The sequence below is a fragment of the Apodemus sylvaticus genome, chromosome 11 (genome assembly GCF_947179515.1).
Source record: "Apodemus sylvaticus chromosome 11, mApoSyl1.1, whole genome shotgun sequence".
Taxonomy (NCBI): Eukaryota; Metazoa; Chordata; class Mammalia; order Rodentia; family Muridae; genus Apodemus; species Apodemus sylvaticus.
Window position 1 is genome coordinate 6,024,163 of NC_067482.1, and position 18,251 is coordinate 6,042,413.

The 18,251-nt window shown below is 43.9% G+C and overlaps 1 protein-coding gene across 3 annotated transcripts in view; it reads left to right on the forward strand.

The window, feature by feature from the left end:
- The window catches only part of Klhl8 (kelch like family member 8), a 52,381-nt gene that overhangs the window by 13,863 nt on the left and 20,267 nt on the right, over positions 1-18,251 (forward strand). For all 3 annotated transcript variants that reach the window (XR_007980211.1, XM_052198899.1, XM_052198900.1), the window contains exon 2: positions 10,868-11,236. Coding sequence is in view for 2 of the 3 variants with exons in the window: in XM_052198899.1 (XP_052054859.1) it covers positions 11,009-11,236 (228 nt within the window). In the remaining variant the exon portion in view is untranslated. The remainder of the gene's footprint in view (positions 1-10,867; positions 11,237-18,251) is intronic.

Here is an 18,251-nt window from a genome sequence, read left to right on the forward strand (position 1 = left end):
GAAGTGTTATGTAAGCCTGGCTGCAGCATTATTTCCTCCCAGCAAATGGCTCAAGTACTTGCACATTTATTCTACAAAATTGAATAAAACAATGAGGAAGAATGGGCCTAATGAGCAGGGTCAAGGCTCTGACTCCTCCCATTCTCCAGGGGGATGACCCCAGGCTGGGTGGACAGGTCAGCCTGACCCAGGTGAGGCGGGGGCTTCAGTTCCCACGGGTCGCTCTGCAGTTCTCTCACTTGCAGTGTCCTGTGCTGGAGAATGGTGGGAAATGGAAGATGGCTGTAACCCGTCCGGCGGGTCCGTTATTCCAGGGTTCCGAAGGGGTGCTACCTGAGGGTCAAAGGGGGGAGAGAAAGAACGAGGCCAGGCAGAGAGGGGTTCAATTGTCGAGGCCTCGTTTAATGTTCTGGGGTACACAGGTTTTAAGGCTTTCAGGAGGGGCGTACCCCAAGGCAAGGACAAAGAGGGGCAGAGGTATTCCTGGCATTTACGGCAGGAGATGAGGTTATCTGATGAAGATACCCGGAGTCAGCGGTGTTGACACAGGCAGGATTATTCTGCAGTTATCTCGAGACAATGGCTAAACCTATGCCCTTGGGAGAGGCTCTTGTTTGCTTTTCTCAGGGCCTTTGCCCTGTTAGCCAAAGTGAGGGTCTCTAATGGCTTCCCACAGATGGCCTTCCCTGCTGCCTGCTCTGAATCTTGCCACCACCGTGGTGGTAGGTTCTGCTCTCAGTGCTCTCAGTTTCATGTGTAAGTAGGGCAGAAGCAGCCTCATGGCTCAGAGTTGTAGTGCTAGTTAAGTGTGTATAAAGTACCTTGGACAGTGGCTGGATGGTGTCTCTGTGCTGCTGCTGCTGCTGCTGGTAGTGTACACGACTGCTATATTTCCAGGGTGATGCTCAGCCTTCATACCTGCGTGACTGATCCACTCCGCAGTAGAGTGGCCTGTGAACACACACACATTCTCTCTCTCAATCTCTCTCTCTCTCCCCCCCCCCCCCTCTCTCTCTCTCTCTCTCTCTCTCTCTCTCTCGGTTGTGTCATGGATATGTTGGGATGCTACTGTCTTTCTTCTGTTTTAGTTTTTTATCCTATAGTCAAGCTGACGTTTTTGGTGTACCCATCTGCACCTCTGTAACAGTCGGGGTACATGACAGTTCCATCTCCAAAACCTCCTTGCCACCCCTTTAGCCACACCCTCTCCACTCTAACTGTAGACTACTCGGCTGTCACTGGCCACTGACTGCTCTTTTGAGAATTTGTAAGTGGGCTGGTAAGGTGTGGTGGGTTCCCTGTCTTGTGGACTCCGGTCCCACCCTGCAGGTGTGTCGCCATGGGGTTACACACATCCCAAGACCATTCTGTTTGTTTCTAGGTCTTAACTGTTGTGATAGAGCAGCTATCAAACTTTTTAGCAAACGTACCTTCTCCCTTTCTCGGGGGTAAATTGGTTTGACTGGTCATATTATATGTTTATAAAAACATTCTCAAAAACACATTAACCTGAACTGTTTTGTATTCCCACCTGTAATATTGAAAAGGTTCAGGCATTTCTTTATCTGCACTTGATAATTTTTAAAGTAATTTTTGCTAGCATACAGAGGAGTGGGTTTCGTTATGTCAGTTCAGTTCACAGCCCTTCGGTGCTTGGTTGACTTAGGGTTTTGGTATTTAGAGCTCTTTATAAGATTCCAGATAATAATCCTCTATCAGATTATGGTTGGCAGATTATTCCTGTGTCTTTAGCTGCCCCTTCATACCATTTTGACCTTGCCTTGCAGAAGCTGTTTAGCTTCAGGCCACCTCAGTTCTCTATTCCTGGGATTACTTTCTGACTCTCCAGTAAGTTCTAAACTATGCTAATATTATTAATATTTTTATTTTAGCCATTCCAATTACTGTGTGGTGGAATTTTTCTCATAATTTTATTTCTCTAACAATAGTAATGCTGAATAGGTTTCTGTGTGGTATTTGCCATCTCCACTGGTGATATGTCCTGAGTTCATATCTAATTTAGGTTTTTGGCTTACTTATTTTTATTGAATTTGCAAGTTCTTTATATATTTGACATATATATTTATGAGGTAATTCATAATTCATAGACTTTTTTTCATGCTAAAGTGTGTGTGTTTTCTTTCATAATGCAAGGCTTCCTTACTGCTATGTCATGCCCCAAACCTGAACCCCAGGATACTGTGTATGTATGCAGGCACTGACCACCTAGCCACATTCCCAGACCACAGGTTCTCTTTACGTTTTAATGGAGTCCACTTCAGCAACTTTTCTTTTGTATATCTAAGAACTTTTATGTCTGAGAGCTGAAACTTGTGGTTACCTACCCATGAAGCTCTCCTAGGGTTTCTTCTGAAAGATCTATAATTTTATTTGTAACTACATTTATGTAACATAGTATTTTATGTACTATATATAACATAGATCATGACTTTGTAAAGTTTTGTATGTGTGTGGTATATAATGTATAGTCAATGTGTTTAGTTTCATCATATTCTTTGATCCATTGTTAATTTTCATATTAACATGAGCTTAACATACACACTTGGCTGTGTTTGTTAGGTAGGTGTCTGTGTTCACAGGTGTGTGTCACTGTGTTCACAAGTGTGTCATTGTCGTGTGTGTCATTGTGTTCACAGGTCTGTCATTGGCTGTGTTCACAGTTATGTGTCATTGGTTGTGTTCACAGGTCTGTGTCATTGTCTGTGTCCATAGGTGTGTGTCATTGTGTCCACAGGTGTGTGCCATTGTGTTCACAGATGTGTGTCATATTCACAGGTTGTGATTCCTCAAACCTTGTTTCAAAAGCGTTCTATGTATTCTGGCTTCATTATAAAACCTTCTTGTGTGATTTCTGTTGGAATTGATTTACATCCAAATCAGTCATGGTTACTATGTGGAGTCTAGCCTGGGAACTGTGGCAGCGTTTGTTTCTTTAGCTCTTCTTTGATTTGCTTCAGCAATGTTTCACGTGTGGGTCCTGTGCATGCTTTCCTGGGCGTTTGTTGTGTTTTATAAAAAGATAGGAGAGAAGGAATATGTTCGGTGGAGGTGCGGTGAGGTGTGTGGGAAACGGGTGCCTCCTCGGGCCCATGCTCAGGCATCCCTTCCGCCCGAGGGACCAGCCACATAGAAGAGAGGTTATTCAGGGCATGGGGAGGGGAGTTGAGAGAATAGTAGAGAAAGGCAGAGAGAGGGGAGAGGGGAGGAGAGAGGAGGAGGAGGGAGGAGCAGCAGTAGGGAGAGGACAGTGCTTGAGAAAGAAGGCAAGAGAAGAGAGGAGGGGCCCAGCATCCCCTTTTACAGTGAGTCAGGCATGCTAGGCTGTTGCCAGGCAACTGTGGGGCGGAGCCTAGACTAAATGCTAGCAGTGTATACACCTAAGTATCTCCCTCTCCCAAACCATAAGGAAGCAGTGAATTTCTCAAACTTCTCTTTCCAGTTGTGCATTGGTAGTACATAGAAATAGAGCTAATTTTTTTCATGTTTATCTTATATTTTGTGACCTTGTAAACTTACTAGTGCTAGGTGCCCCTTACAAGTGTCATGAGACATAAACGGGCCTCCTGGGGACAAAGGCCATGTGCAGGTCTCAGCCTCATCTCCTAATCTTAGCCATTGAAGCACGGCATGTTCTCTCCTGTCCCATCACCTCTTCAGTGTTACCAGCCTTTATGTTAGGTGTGCAGTTAACTAGGGTGTCTCCACCACAGTGTCTGTCTCTACAGCTAAACTAGGGTGTCTCCACTGCCACAGACCACCCCAGCTGGGTATGGGGGTCCCTGGGATGAGGGTCCTCGAAGTCTAAGTGGGTAAGTATTTGGTGGTGACAAACAAAAACAAACACAGAGGCAGTTTGAATCTGAGTGTATTTTGCAGCTCTCAAGCAGGGGATTTTATACACTAAAAACCAAACATGACTCTTAGAAATCGTATCCAGTGAAACAATCACTAATACCAACACAAATCATTTGTCACAGTAAACTACAGAGATCATTCAAGCATTACAACTCTAAAACTACATGTTTAGTGAATCACAAACAGAACAGGTAACATCATTATTAATAATATAAATCATCAAAATATAACAATTCTAAAAGAATGTATTCACTAGGGTGGACGTCCAAGGCTAGTGGCATATTCCCAAGAACGGGTTAATAAATCTTTATGGTCAGTGCTCTTAACTGCTGAGCTAACTTTCCAGCCCCATGTGGTTAATTATTATTTAACATCTAATGCCTGATTTTTTTAAATACATTTTCAAGGCATAAATTTAAACTATTTTAATTCTAATTAAGGCTTTCTTTACCATATACCAAAACCTACCTACATTGAAAAGATAGAAAATACAGTCTAACTCTCTAATGACCCCAAGAAGTCATTAGTTTAAAATGCTGTCTCACTCCAAAGAAGCTCTAACTACAGCCTTCTAAGGAGCCCCAAACACTTCATATTCCTTGAACCCGCTTTGTTAGAAACTAGGTGAAAGGTCGCATTCCAGAGCCCATCCTTTGTTAAGAGCTAGGCAAAAGGCCTTGAGTAGGTGTGATCCTGGCCCCATAAGGTAACTGGAAATGAGCTAATTATCTGCTTATCTTGCTTCTGTAAACTGCTTATGCCATTACCCCATTCAGGAGTTCATGCAGCTATAGACCTCCAAGAAAATAGGAAACTATTAATGAAGCCCGGGCTTCATTAATTTAAACTGATTGGCCTAAAAACTATGGAGTGGTACAAATCGATTGGCTCGCACTTCGCGGGCTCTCGATGCTAAGCAATGATTGGCTTGTGATTCGAGAGCTTTGTTGTAAACTTATAAAAGCTGTCCCGCCGGGCAGTGGTGGCGCACGCCTGTAATCCCAGCACTCTGGGAGGCAGAGGCAGGCAGATTTCTGAGTTTGAGGCCAGCCTGGTCTACAGAGTGAGTTCCAGGACAGCCAGGGCTACACAGAGAAACCCTGTGTCGAAAAAAAACAAATCCAAAAAACCAAAAAAAAAAAAAAAAAAAAAAAGCTGTCCCACACCTGCACGGTGTACAACTGTGGACCCCAGAGCCTCTGGAATAAAAATACTCCTGCTATTGTATCAAGACCGTTTCTTGTGAGTGATATGGGTGTCGTCTTCAGAAGCATGGGGCACTACTGAGGTGCCCTCATTTTTCGGGTCTTACATGATGACACATGTATAGCCATATGACATTTTATCATTGGGAAAGTTTTTATCTATTATAATAATTTTGTAAGTGATTTAAAAAGCGTTGGTTTCCCCAGAGATAAGGCCAGGCTAGTGACCCCCATCTCTAGGGGTGGTTTCATACCCATTATTCTTGTTTAAGATCACGGTCGAGGCTACCAGGAACCTAAGAAAAGGAATGAAAGAGAACAAAACAGAGAAAATGCCATGAGAACAGCTCAATATGTTTGCTCCGGCTGAGAGTTCCACAGCCGGTTCCAGGAGACCTCCTCCTCTTGAAGTCTAAAGCCTCAGTCTGTGGAACTTGTCACACAGATTCTACTGGGGTTGGTGTGGCACTCCACCACGGTGTCTCTACAGTTAACTATGGTGACTGTGGTGTCTCCACCACAGTGTCTCTATAGCTAAACTTGGGTGCCTTCACCACAGTGTCTCTATAGCTAAACTAGGTAAAATGGGGTGGGGTGTGGAATGGGAGGAGGAAGAGGAGGATCCGGATCCTACAGGCTCCTGGCCACTTCTTTTTAAGTGTAAATGCATATACTTCTGCCATTCCTCTTCTGATGCCAGTAGGATAAACTCATTGTTCCTCCTCAAGGCCAGGAGAACTGTGAGCATGACTTGTGATGTCATGTCCACCACAGTGAAGGGCGTGTTCCGGGCTCCCTTTCCTTCCCTTCAATCTTTAGCCTCTCTCTGGTTCTGTGTGGTTTGTTACTTGCACAGGAGGTTGCATATGCACAGTCACACTAATGCTGACAGTTCTGTTCCCTTCCAGGTAGGGTGGGCCTTTTAATTCCTCCCATTATTGCATCAAAGAGAACTTCCATCTCTTAAGTGTTCCCTCCTCTTCCTCCCTCACTCCTCCCCTCCGGTCCCAGGTGCAAGGGTTGCAGCAGGCCCTGTCCCATAGGGTTGCAGCAGGCCCTGTTCCTGGGTCAAGGTCATGTTTGCGTCCTAACTCCACTTTAGTTAATGTTGGTCAGGAACAGATAGAAGGTGAGGGACCAGCTTCTGTCTGTTGTCTATTTGGCTGGTGGTTACATTAGGGGTTCTTTCCCCCTGGTGTTGGGATTGCACACATCCTAAGCAGTGCCCAACTACCAGCCCACGCCCCTAAGTTGAGTTTTTAACTAAGATCAGGTCTTGCTATGTAGCACAGGCTGGGCTTGAACTTTCAGGGAGCCAAGGCTGTCCTCAAGCTTGTAGTCCTTCTGTCCTGCTGATGCTGAGTGCATTCTCCTGAACCCTATAGAGACCTCTTCATGTTGAAGTCTATATCTTTTAATGACCTCGCTGTTTCTGTGCATTAAAAAAAAAATGTTAGTCTGGTCACACCTCACTTCTGTCTCGTGTATTTATGTCTTGACACTTACATGGGCTTTTCTTATATGAAGCTTATACTTGGAAGTGGGTTTTGATCCAAGCTATGAATGCTTGTCTGATTTCAAAGGCACTGTTTAAGATAGCTGTAGACTTTACATTAGTCACAAATTGTAAATCCCATGCACTCTTCACCCAGTTCCCACTGCATGTGGCTTCAGGACTAGGCGTTTACAGTGATAATTCACATTTCACCTGTCTTTGGCCCTAGCTGGTGTGTGTGTGTGTGTGTGTGTGTGTGTGAGAGAGAGAGAGAGAGAGAGAGAGAGAGAGAGACAGAGACAGAGAGACAGACAGACATGCCACAGTGAGGACATGGCATGGTCCCGTTCAAATAGCTTAGATCTCTCTGTTCCCTCTTTGAAGCCATGGCCCCACCTCAGCTTTCCCTTTCTTCCATAACCCCCTTTCTGTTGTCCTATCCTTTGAGACTGTTACAGATAGCGATGCTCTTGGGCAGTGTATCTTAGGACTTCCAATAGATACCCGAGGCTATATATTGTATTTAGCCCCAAGTAGATATTTTTTTCTTCAAGATTCTTTTTTTATTGGTATATTTTTTATTTACATTTCAAATGATCTCCCCTTTTCTGGGTTCCCACTCCCCGCAAGTCCCATAAGCCCTCTTCCCTCCCCCTGTTCCTCCATCTACCCCTTCCCACTTCCCTGTTCTGGAATTCCCCTATACTCTTACACCGAGTCTTTCCAGAACCAGGGACATCTATTCTTTTTGGACATCATTTAATTTGTGGATTATGTCTTGAGTATTCAAAGCTTCTAGGCTAATATCCACTTATCAGTGAGTGCATACCAATAGATACCCGAGGCTATATATTGTATTTAGCCCCAAGTAGATATTTTTTTTGTGTGTGTATGTGAACATAGATACTTACTATAAAGAGTGCACCTGACAAAATGATGTGGCAGGGCAAAGCACTTGACAAACAAGCCTGACAGCCTGTGTTTGATCTTCCAAATCCACAGAAAGATGGAAGGAGAGAACTCACCTTACAAAGTTGTCCTCTGATGTCTGAATCCGTGCCATAGCACATGCTAGACTTCTGTACCATACACACCACCACCACCACCACCATCAGTGGAACTTACTTGTAATAAATGAATATCATTTAATGGGACGGAGTAACTAGATACACATGCTATAATCAGAGTGCCTAGATGCAGTCCCTTCTGTTCTTCCAGAATGCCTTGTACCACGCTCGTGTGATGACAGTTCCACAGCACACAGAGCAGTAGTTCTGTAGGCTGTGAACACAGCATTAGACTACTGAACATGGGTTGCCCGGAACACATGTGCTGTGATTCCATGATATCTACTAAGTAAGTACTGCAGGTGGAATACATCTGCACCCTGGCTACACTAAACACGCACACGATTTGCACCCTGAGCAGGGTGGAGCAGAGCTGGATAAGAGCCTGTCCTGCTCAGAAGTTCAGTTTCCATTTAAAACCTTTGAGTTACTTGTTTCTGGTAAATTTCTTTCAGTATTTTTAGACCAGGATTGATTTAGCTTAAATTAAAGATGGTTATCTTGCTTGCAAAGTATATACAAACTATGGCTCAACCAAACTGTGACCACCAAATGCATTTTAGACTTTTGTTGGAACACATCTCTGGCCCTTCATTTATCTCGCTTGGAGACTGAGTAGCGGTGATCGCATACAAATGGCCCTCAAAGCCACCCGCCATGGGCTCTTGCAGAAAGAACGTTTTGACTGCACTACCTGTTTCTCTTGGTTCTCTGTCGTTTCTGTTTCTTCTGATCAGACCTCACAGTGCAGCCTGACTCAGAGCAGTAACCTCGCCTCCGTCTCCCAGTGCTTGGATTGTGGGTGTGCACCACGCCCTGGCTCTAGGATTTCGACTTAGGAGTGGGAACTTAAAGAGAGCGGCCACAGGGAGCTGGGAAGCTGGTGGTTGGTGAAATGCTTGTTGCACAAGCATGGGGACACGAGCTTCCTTCCTCTGCGCCCCACGTAAAGGCCAGGGGCTGTGGTGCGGAGGACAGAGACGGCCAAGCTGTCACTGTGAACCTCACGTTCATTCAGAGTTCTCTCTCACAAATGAAGTGGAAAGCATCAAGATGCCTGATGTAAGACCTCCCGTCTACATGCACACATGCACACACACACACACATACACACACATATACACATTCACTCATACACATTCATTCATACACATACACATACATACATACATACACACCCCACACACATACATACACACCCCACACACATACATACACACCCCACACACATACATACACATACTCCTATACACACACATTCACACAAATACATACATACTCACACACATATACATGCACACTCACACATACACTCATACATACACACCATTGTTATGGTTGTTGATACATGTTAGAATATTGACAAAGTTTCTGTGGTAGCTTTTGGTGTGAACAAAACACCAGCTTTAAGGAAGAAATACTGATTTTTGGCTCACGGTTTCAGAGAGTTCAGTCCATCCTTGTTCGGTCCTGGTGCCTTCAGCCTCTGAGGAGGCAAGCGCAGCATGGTGGAAGTGTAAATAGTGGAAACGGTTCACTTTACAGTGGTCAGGAAACAAGGGGAGGACACGTCGCAGCATGGTGGAAGTGTAAATAGTGGAAACGGTTCACTTTGCAGTGGTCAGGAAACAAGGGGAGGACACATCGCCTAGGGTTCCAGTAGCCCAGCATCTTCAGAGGCGAGCCGTACCAGTCTGACTCCCCTGTGAGGCCCCCCCACCTCTTTTCAAAGGCGTCACCACCTCCCGATAGTACCCAAGTCTGCCAACCTGACCGTTTAACATGTGGGTCTTTGGGTGGTATCTGAGATCCAAACTACAGTTGTGCCTTGTGTACATAACAAATACAGAAACCTAATGACTTAAAACAACACATTTCTTATCTCACTGTAAGTCTGTCCGAAGCTGTATTAAAAGTGGTCAGCCGGCAGTGGTGGTGCATGCCTTTAATCCCAGCACTTGGGAGGCAGAGGCAGGCAGATTTCTGAGTTCAAGGCCAGCCTGGTCTACTGAGTTAATTTTATTCCCATGTCTCAGCATGGAAAATCCTTGCTTCTAGAACTTATTTCTTCTTAGCTGCGTGGCTGAGGGCCTTCACTTTTCACCATCAAGTAGAGGCCTCCTCAGGTCCTAGGGGTTGTTTACAGGCTGACTGCATGGGCTGAAATCTCTGTAATCAAGAGCGCAGCACCCTGTTACCTTCCCACAGTCTGTAGCTTGGAGGTTGGTTACTGTCTCATGGCAAGGGGGTCATAGGAAGACGAGACCTCGTAGTGGTCACCATCACGCTGTGTGTGCCACAGAAACTTAAGAACACATTAGTAACTACAGTCCATTATCTTACATCTCCTGCTTTGGCGTCTGACAAAAGCTAAGAAAAAAAAAGAATAGTAAAGACCTCCATAGACTTGGTGCTCTGGTTAAGGTGTGTCTAATTCCCCAAAGCTGCATATTAGTCCAAGTTTCTGCCCTCACACAAACGTCCGCAACATAGTTTACCATTTTGTACATGTCTCTGAAGTCCAGTACTGCACTTCCTGCAACCCTCAGGGTAGTCCTGTTCATGGATAGAGAAACCGAGGTTAGGAGAACCTTCTAAAAAGATCCCAGCCAGGAAGTGGTAGCAGATGGTTTAACTTAAAATCCTTTAGAATGTGTTAATGACATGAATATTCATCAAATATTCATCAACTATTAATTAAGTGTGGACTTGTATGTAAGTAATAAATTGTATGTGGAAATGCAGATACAGTAAGGTCTGTGCACTGCAGTTCAACTCTTCCTGGTTCTGGTTCTGTATCTTTAATTCTTGAAATATTCTTCTAAGTGATATACCTGTTTCCCAGAAGAAATAACTAAGGCTTAAGCAGTTTGTAAGTGATGGACTCAGTCTAACAGAATCTAAAAGAACTTAATTCAGTAAAATAATCTTTGATTTTTGCCCCGAGTTTACAAAGAAAGTTTCCAGATCTAAACTTTTTAGCTTATTTTTGAAGCCAGTGGATCCCATGTTTCTGAAGTTATGCCCATCAGTTATTTTTGAATTTTAAAGGTGTAATTTCACTGGTGTAGCTAAATGAAGTGACTCAGGTGATGTTTGCTATAAAGCTACAGGGCTTCTCTAGTGATGACCAGTGTAGTTGCATATGTTGTGTTGATTATAATCAACAATAACACCTTTTATCTTATCTTTGTGTTTTGCTGCCTTTTTAAAAAATATTTCAGCAAACTGTATCATGAAATTGAAGGAATTTTGAAAGATGTCTGAAGTTTAGTGGCCACGTCCATCATCTGTCTTCTCACCCCTAAAAAAAGAATAAATGGGATGTTTCAGAAGAGAGCTAGATAAAAAGAAGAGTGTTGCAAATGGCTTCAGAATCTACCAATGGGAAGCAAGCTAGGAGTCACGTGACAAAGGGGCGTCGCCAACACCAGCAGCAGCAGCAGCCTCAGCAGGCGAGGAACAGGTCCTCCGTCAGTGAGTGTGATGGCGATGACTCCTTCATCTTCGAAGCCAACGAAGCCTGGAAGGACTTCCACGGCTCTCTCCTGGGCTTCTATGAGAACGGGGAGCTCTGTGACGTCACACTAAAGGTGAGACCGTGCTTTTCTTTTGCCAGCTCCTTTGGTGTGTTGTGAAAAACGAAATTTTCTGGATTTACATAAAAAATGCAAGTGTCATGCGTATTTGTTATGCTAGGATGACTTTGATGCCAATTTTTTGTGAGCGAGTGTCTCTGGTATGGCCCAAGTTAGCCTCGGAGTCATGTTCTGCCTCATGTCTCCTGAGTGTTGGGATTACAGCTGTGTGCTGCACTGTTCCTGGATCCATCTTTTTTATTGAAGAAGTAGGCACATTGTTACACTAACTGACTGTGGTTCTTTTTTTTCTAATTGAAAAAATTTTCATGCAATGTATTCTGATCACAATTTTCTCTCCCCCACTTCTCCCAGCTCTTCCCCCACTCCCACCCACCCAACTTCTCTCTCTCTCTCTCTCTCTCTCTCTCTCTCTCAAACAAGCAAGCAAGCAAAAATACAAAAAAACCCAACCAGGAGGACAGAAACAAACAAAGCTATGACACACACACACATTACAAAAAAACACAAAAAAGATACAACCCCCCCACAAAACTCAGAAATGATAATATGCAAGCAAAAGACCAGTAAGAAAAAAAGTGCCCAAACAAAGCAAATATGGACAATAAGTCTATGAACCACCAGAGAGCTGGTTCTGTGTTGGCCATCTCCTGCTGAGCGTGGGAGCTGCCCTGAAGTGTGATTCGTGTACCCAAATGACACTCCACAGAGAAAGTGCATTTTCCTTTGTAAGTGGTTGTCACTTGGAGAGGGCTCCTTGCATAGGGGTAGGAGCCCATGTCCGCTCCCCTTCTTGGCGCTGGGCGCCCCTCTGACTTGCACCCGTGTAGGCCCGGTGCATGCCGCCACAGTGTCTGAGTTCCTGTTGTGTCTGGAAGCCGCTGTTTCCTGTAGTCACACATCACCTCTGCCCTTACAGTCTCTCTGCCTCCTCTTCCACACAGTATCCTAAGCCCTGAGGGGAGGGTGTTGATGATGTCATCTCATTAGGACTGATGGTCCAAGGTGTCTCTCTGCACACTGACCACAATCTCCTCAGTATTAGTTCCCATCTGCAGGAGAAAGCCTCTCTGATAATGGCCGAGTGAGGCACTGATCTGTGAGCAGAGCAGAATGTCCTTAGGAGTTATTTCATTGCTATGTTCCTTAGCAGAACAGTAATGTTTGGTTCTCCCCCGGCTCATGATTCAGTATCAAGTTCTTGGCCACATGACCAGGGGCCACACATGGGCTCCATCTAATGGGAAGGGCCTTGAATCCAACCACACATTGGTTGCTTACTCCCAAGTGTTTGCCAGTGTGTCTGTCAGTCAGCTCACTGAGAGATCACAAGGTTTGTATCTGGATTTGTGTTCACCTTTGGCAGTATGCAGAGTATCTTCCAGTACTCTGAGCACTACTCAATATGGGGGATACCTCTGGCTAGGCACCAGTTCAACCTCTCCATGTTGAATCAATAAGTGTTCTCTTTAGCAATAGTGTCTTACCATGAATTACTGGAGAACAGCCAATTGGTTTGGCAATAGCCTGAGATGTGGGAGTTCCCATAAGGCCCCTTGGGCCAACAACTCACCTAGCTGTAACCTAGTGCTGACCTGGGAGGTTTGACTTCGTTATGAAAGATGTCTATTGGCATTTTCTCTACAGTTATGTGGTGACTCCACTTAGATTTCTTTCATCTATGTCTGTGTTTTAGGAAGCTTCTGCAGTAGTGAGTTTTTGTCTGACTCCATATGTGGCCCTTAGTGTCAGTTGTCCCTCCTTGTGGTCCCTCTGACCACTCCCATCATCCCTCTCTCCAGTCAATCATCTGGCTGGAGCCTTCTTTCCACATCACCTGTCTCTCCATCGCTGTATATTCTGTTTCCCTTCCTAGGGAGATCCTCTCCTCTCTGGAGTCAGGCACCTAACCTCTGTGGTTAGGCAGATGGTAGCATGCGCACTGAAGGCATAGACGCCGGTATCCACATATAAGGCATAGACGCCAGTATCCACATATAAGGCGTAGACACTCTTTGTTATGGGAATTTGGGTTGCCTCCACATGGCGTTTCCCTAGCTCCTTATGTTCACCTTTAAATCTGACTTTTTAAGAACAAATACCATTCCATTGTGTCAGTGTGTCACGTCATTACCCAGTCATCAGCTAACAAGCATCTAGGTTGTTTCCAATTTCTTTTTTTTAAAAAACAAGGCACATTATTTTTTTTAAGGTTTATTTTATTTATATAAGTACACCGTCACTGTCTTCAGACACACCAGAAGAGGGCATTGGATCCCATTACAGATGGTTGTGAGCTACCATGTGGTTGCTGGGAATTGAACTCAGGACCTCTGAAAGAGCAGTGTGTTCTCTTAACCACTGAGCCATCTCTCCAGCCCTGTTTCTAATTTCTAACTATTATGGACAGGCAGCAGGGAACATGGATGAGAAGGTAGATCTACTTCTGGTTCCGGAGGCACTGCCATCTGATTTCCGCAGGGGCCGTACACGTTCACTCCCTCCAGCAACGGATGTCTGCTTTCCCTGCACCCTCACCAGCATGAGCTGTCTTTATTATTCTTGGCTTTTCTGACTGGTATAAGATGAAACCTCAAAGTGGTTTTGATTTGCATTTTCTTGATGACTAAATATGCTGACCATGTCTTTAGTGCTTCCCCAGCCACTGTGTTTCGTCATCTGAGAACTCTCTGCTTAGTTCTGCGCCTCATCTTTAAGCTGGGTTATCTGTTTTCTTGATGTCTATTTTTTAAATTCTCTATAATTTTTAGGTACTAACCTTTTATCATATTTGTAGCTGGTAAAGATCCTTTCCCATCCTGTAGTCTGCCTCTTTGCTCAAGTAGAAGCTTTTCAGTTCAATGAGGTCCTGTTTATCCATTGTTGGTCTTAGTGCCTGTGTAATGATGTTCTGTTCAGAGATTCTTCTGTGCAGGTGACTTCAGTACTGTTCCCACTTTCTCCTCTATCAGATTCTGTGTGTCGGGTCTTATGTTGAGGTTCCTGATCCGTTTGGAGGTTTGTGAAGGGTGATGGCACAGATCTGTTTACATCCCTGTCTGTGTACACAGTTTTTGTGAAGACAGTCTAAATGAGATGTCTCCAGCAAATCCCTCCCCTTGGAGTTCACGGAGCCCCATGATCTGTATGAGATCCTCCTCATATATTCTATAGCTTTCAGTTTAGTACTTCATGAGTCTCCAGAATGTGTAAATGAGAGGGTCTCTGATTCTTGTGCCTTCTCTTGAGGCTTTTTAGATTTTGTTTTTGGCTTGGCTTGCCCACCTTGATAGTTTTTGTTTTATCTTTTTTTATTTTGGCCTGTTTGGTTGTTATCTCCTAGAAGCCTGTTCCTTTCTTGAGAGAGGGAAATGGTGTGGATCCAGAGGAGAGGTGGGGAGGAATGGGGCGGAGGAGAGGAAGAACTATACTAAGGTTATATTGTATGAGAAAAGAATCTATATTTGATAAAAGTGAGGGTGGAACCTCACTCAAACAGAAATAAGTAAGTGAATAAATAAAAATGTAACTTAAAATAAAAATTCTGTGAAGAATTGTGTTGGAATTCTGGTAAAGATTGCATTCATTCTGTAGGCTGCTTTTGTAAGGTAGCCATTTTCATTAAATCAGTCCTTCTGATCTATGAGCATGGGAAATCTTTTCACCTTCTGATATCTCCTTCAATTCTTTTCTTAAAATTTTTACTGTGCACGTCTTTCACTTAATTGGTTAGAGTTACCCCCAGATACTTTTTGAGGCTATTGTGAAGGATATTGTTTCTGTGACTTCTTTCTTAGTCTGTCGTTCATTTATAGGAAGGCGACTGATTTTGGTGACTTAATTTTGTATTGTGCTTCTTTGCTGGAAATGACCATCAGCTGCTGGGACGCCAGCTGGAGTTTTTAGGGTTATTCATGTTTAAGAGCCAACAGCATCGGCCAACAGCAATGCTTTGGCTCCTTCCTTCCTGTTTACATCTCCTGGATCTTACTGCTTGAGCTGAGCGAGATGTCCTGCACTATAGTGAATATGTATGAGAGTGGATAGCCTTGTCTTGTTCCTGATTTTAGTGGAAATGGTTTGATTTTAGGTTGATGTTGGCTGTGGGCTTTATTATGCTGAGATATATCCCTCATATCCTTAGTCTCTCTGGGACTTTTATCATGAAGGGATGTTGGACCTTGTCAAAGGCCTTTTCTGTGTGTTAGGAATGATGGTGTGGTTTTTGTCTTTGCTTAAGGGGGATGATGGTGACCAGTGTCTGTATGTTGAGCCATCCCTGCATCTCTGGGATGAAGCCTACTTGGTCATGGTGGATGATCTTTTTAATGTGTTCTTGGATTTGGTTTGCAAGTATTTTATTGAATTTTTTGCATCAATGTTCATCTGGCAAATTGGTCTGAAATTCTTTCTTTGCTGAGTCTTTATGTGGTTTGGGTACTAGGTAGAAATCTGTATTAAACCCATCTGGCCCTGGGCTTTCTTTTTAGTTGGGAGACTTGTAATTTTAATGACTGCTTTTTTGGGTTTTGTTTTTGTTATTTTGTTTGTTTGTTTGTTGTCTGAGACAGGGTTCCCCTGTTAGCCCTGGCTGTCCTGATCTGTGCCTCCCCAGTGCTGGGATTAAGGGCATGTGCATCACCACCTGGCAAGCGGAGGCCTTTTTGTTTTGAGAGAATTTCATACAAAAAGGGAGAAAGGGGAATAATAGAATAGGAAGGGTTAAATGGATGGGGGATGGGGGAGCAAGAAAGAAAAAGAATACAAAGAGGAACAGTTAACCCTAAAGGCCGTCTAAAAAGTGCTAAGCAGAGCATCATAAATTATTATTTCAGATGCACACTGCCTTGGGAGGATCATGTCTGGATGTGAATTCACCATGTGATTAGTGCATTTCCTTTCATGATCATTGTGTCTGGGGCAAGCATTTGTGAAATATAAGCACCATAAAATTCACTGTGCTATTCATACATGAGGCCCCAGATCATTTAAACTCTAGAGCAGATACTGAGCAGGACTTACTCAGTATGTTGAAAGAAAAAGAACTGTAAATAGTGAGCTGCATTTGCCTTGAGGGAATTTGAAGTTGAGCTGTGATGGGCACATTAGCATAATTCAGTGATAGCCAGAGGCTTAGAGAAGGATCTGTTAGTGATGTCTGAAAGGTGATCAAAGGATAATCCATTAGTGATGTCTGAAAGGTAGTTAGAAGGATTTACATAAGAGTAAAAATAACTGCCTTCAGGTCATTTCAGGAGGTAAAAGTTGTTTGTGTACTATTATGTTTACTAGTAGAAATGTTTTAAAATACATGTAAGGCAAGCTCTAACATTATATATGGGTTAGCATTTTCATAAACTTCCCTTTAGGTGCTAGTCAGTGGACTGGGCACTCCCATGCTAAGCAGGGTCTCCACTTCCTCTAAGTGGGGCTCTGCAGGCACTTGCCTTGTTGGGGAGACTTGCTCCTGCAGGCTCATTTCATAGCATAGACTTGTGGGTTTATGTTACAGAGCAGTACAGATGGCACTTCATGGACACTGTTGCCCAGTGTCACGCAGCTTGGGGATGCCCCACTCCCTTACTAGCACTCAGGCTGGTTTTAGCTGAAAGGGGTAATATAGAGGCAGAGGGTGAGAACCCTGGAAGCACGAGTGGTTTGCCTGTATGCATGCATGCATGCATACCACGTGTGTGCCTGGTGCCTGCAGAGATCAAGAGAGGGCATCTGGATCTGGAGTTAGGTGGTTTGAGCCACTGTGTAGGTGCTGAGAATTGAACCCAGGTCCTCTGTAAGAGCAGCAAACTTTGCTTTACCCACCGAGCCATCTCACCAGCCCCACCCCTGTAGCAACTCTTTTTTTTTTTAAAGTTTTTAATAGATATATTCTTTATTTACATTTCAAATGTTGTCCCCTTTCCTGGTTTCCCCCTGAAAATCCCCTAACCCATCTCCCCTCCCCCTGTTCCCCAATCAACCCACTCCCGCTTCCCTGTCCTGTTATTTCCCTACACTGCAACATAGAGCCTTCCCAGGACCAAGTGCCTCTCCTCCCTTTAATGTCCAACAACGTCATCCTCAGCTGCCTATGCTCCTGGAGCCATGGGTAACTCCCTGTGTATTCTTTGATTGATGGTTTTTGTCCCTGGGAGCTCTGGGGGCTACTGGGTGACTCATATCATTGTTCCTCCTATGGCGCTGCAAACCCCTTCAGCTCCTTGGGTCCTTTCTCTAGCTCCTCTGTTGGGGGACCTGTGCTCAGTTCAATGGCTGCCTGAGAGTGTCCCCCTCTGTATTTGTCATACACTAGCAGAGCCTCCCTGGTGACAACTATATCAGATGAAGCCACAATTACACTGATATCAAAACCACACAAAGATCCAACAAAGAAAGAGAACTTCAGACCATTTTACCTTATGAATATCGATGCAAAAATACTCAATAAAATTCTTGCCAACCAAATCCAAGAACACATCAAAACAATCATTTACCACGATCAAGTGGGCTTCGTCCCAGGGATGCAAACAGGGATGGTTCAATATATGGAAATCTCAATGTAATCCACTACATAAACAAATTCAAATAAACCACATGGTCATTTCATTAGTTGCTGAAAAAGCATTTGACAAAATTCAGCACCCTTTCATGTTAAAAGTCTTGGAAAGATCAGGAATTCAAGGCCCATACCTAAACATAGTAAAAGCAATATACAGCCAACCTCAGACTAAATGGAGAGAAACTTGAAGCAATCCCACTAAAATCAGGGACTTGACAAGGCTGCCCCCTCTCTCCATATCTTTTTTAATATAGTACTTGAAGTTCTAGCTAGAGCAATTAGACCACAAAAGGAGGTCAAAGGGATACAAATTGGAAAGGAAGAAGTCAAACTATCACTATTTGCAGATGATATGTTAGTATACTTAAGCGACCCAAAAAACTCTACCAGAGAACTCCTAAAGCTGATAAACAACTTCAGCAAAGTGGCCAGATATAAAATTAACCAGAACAA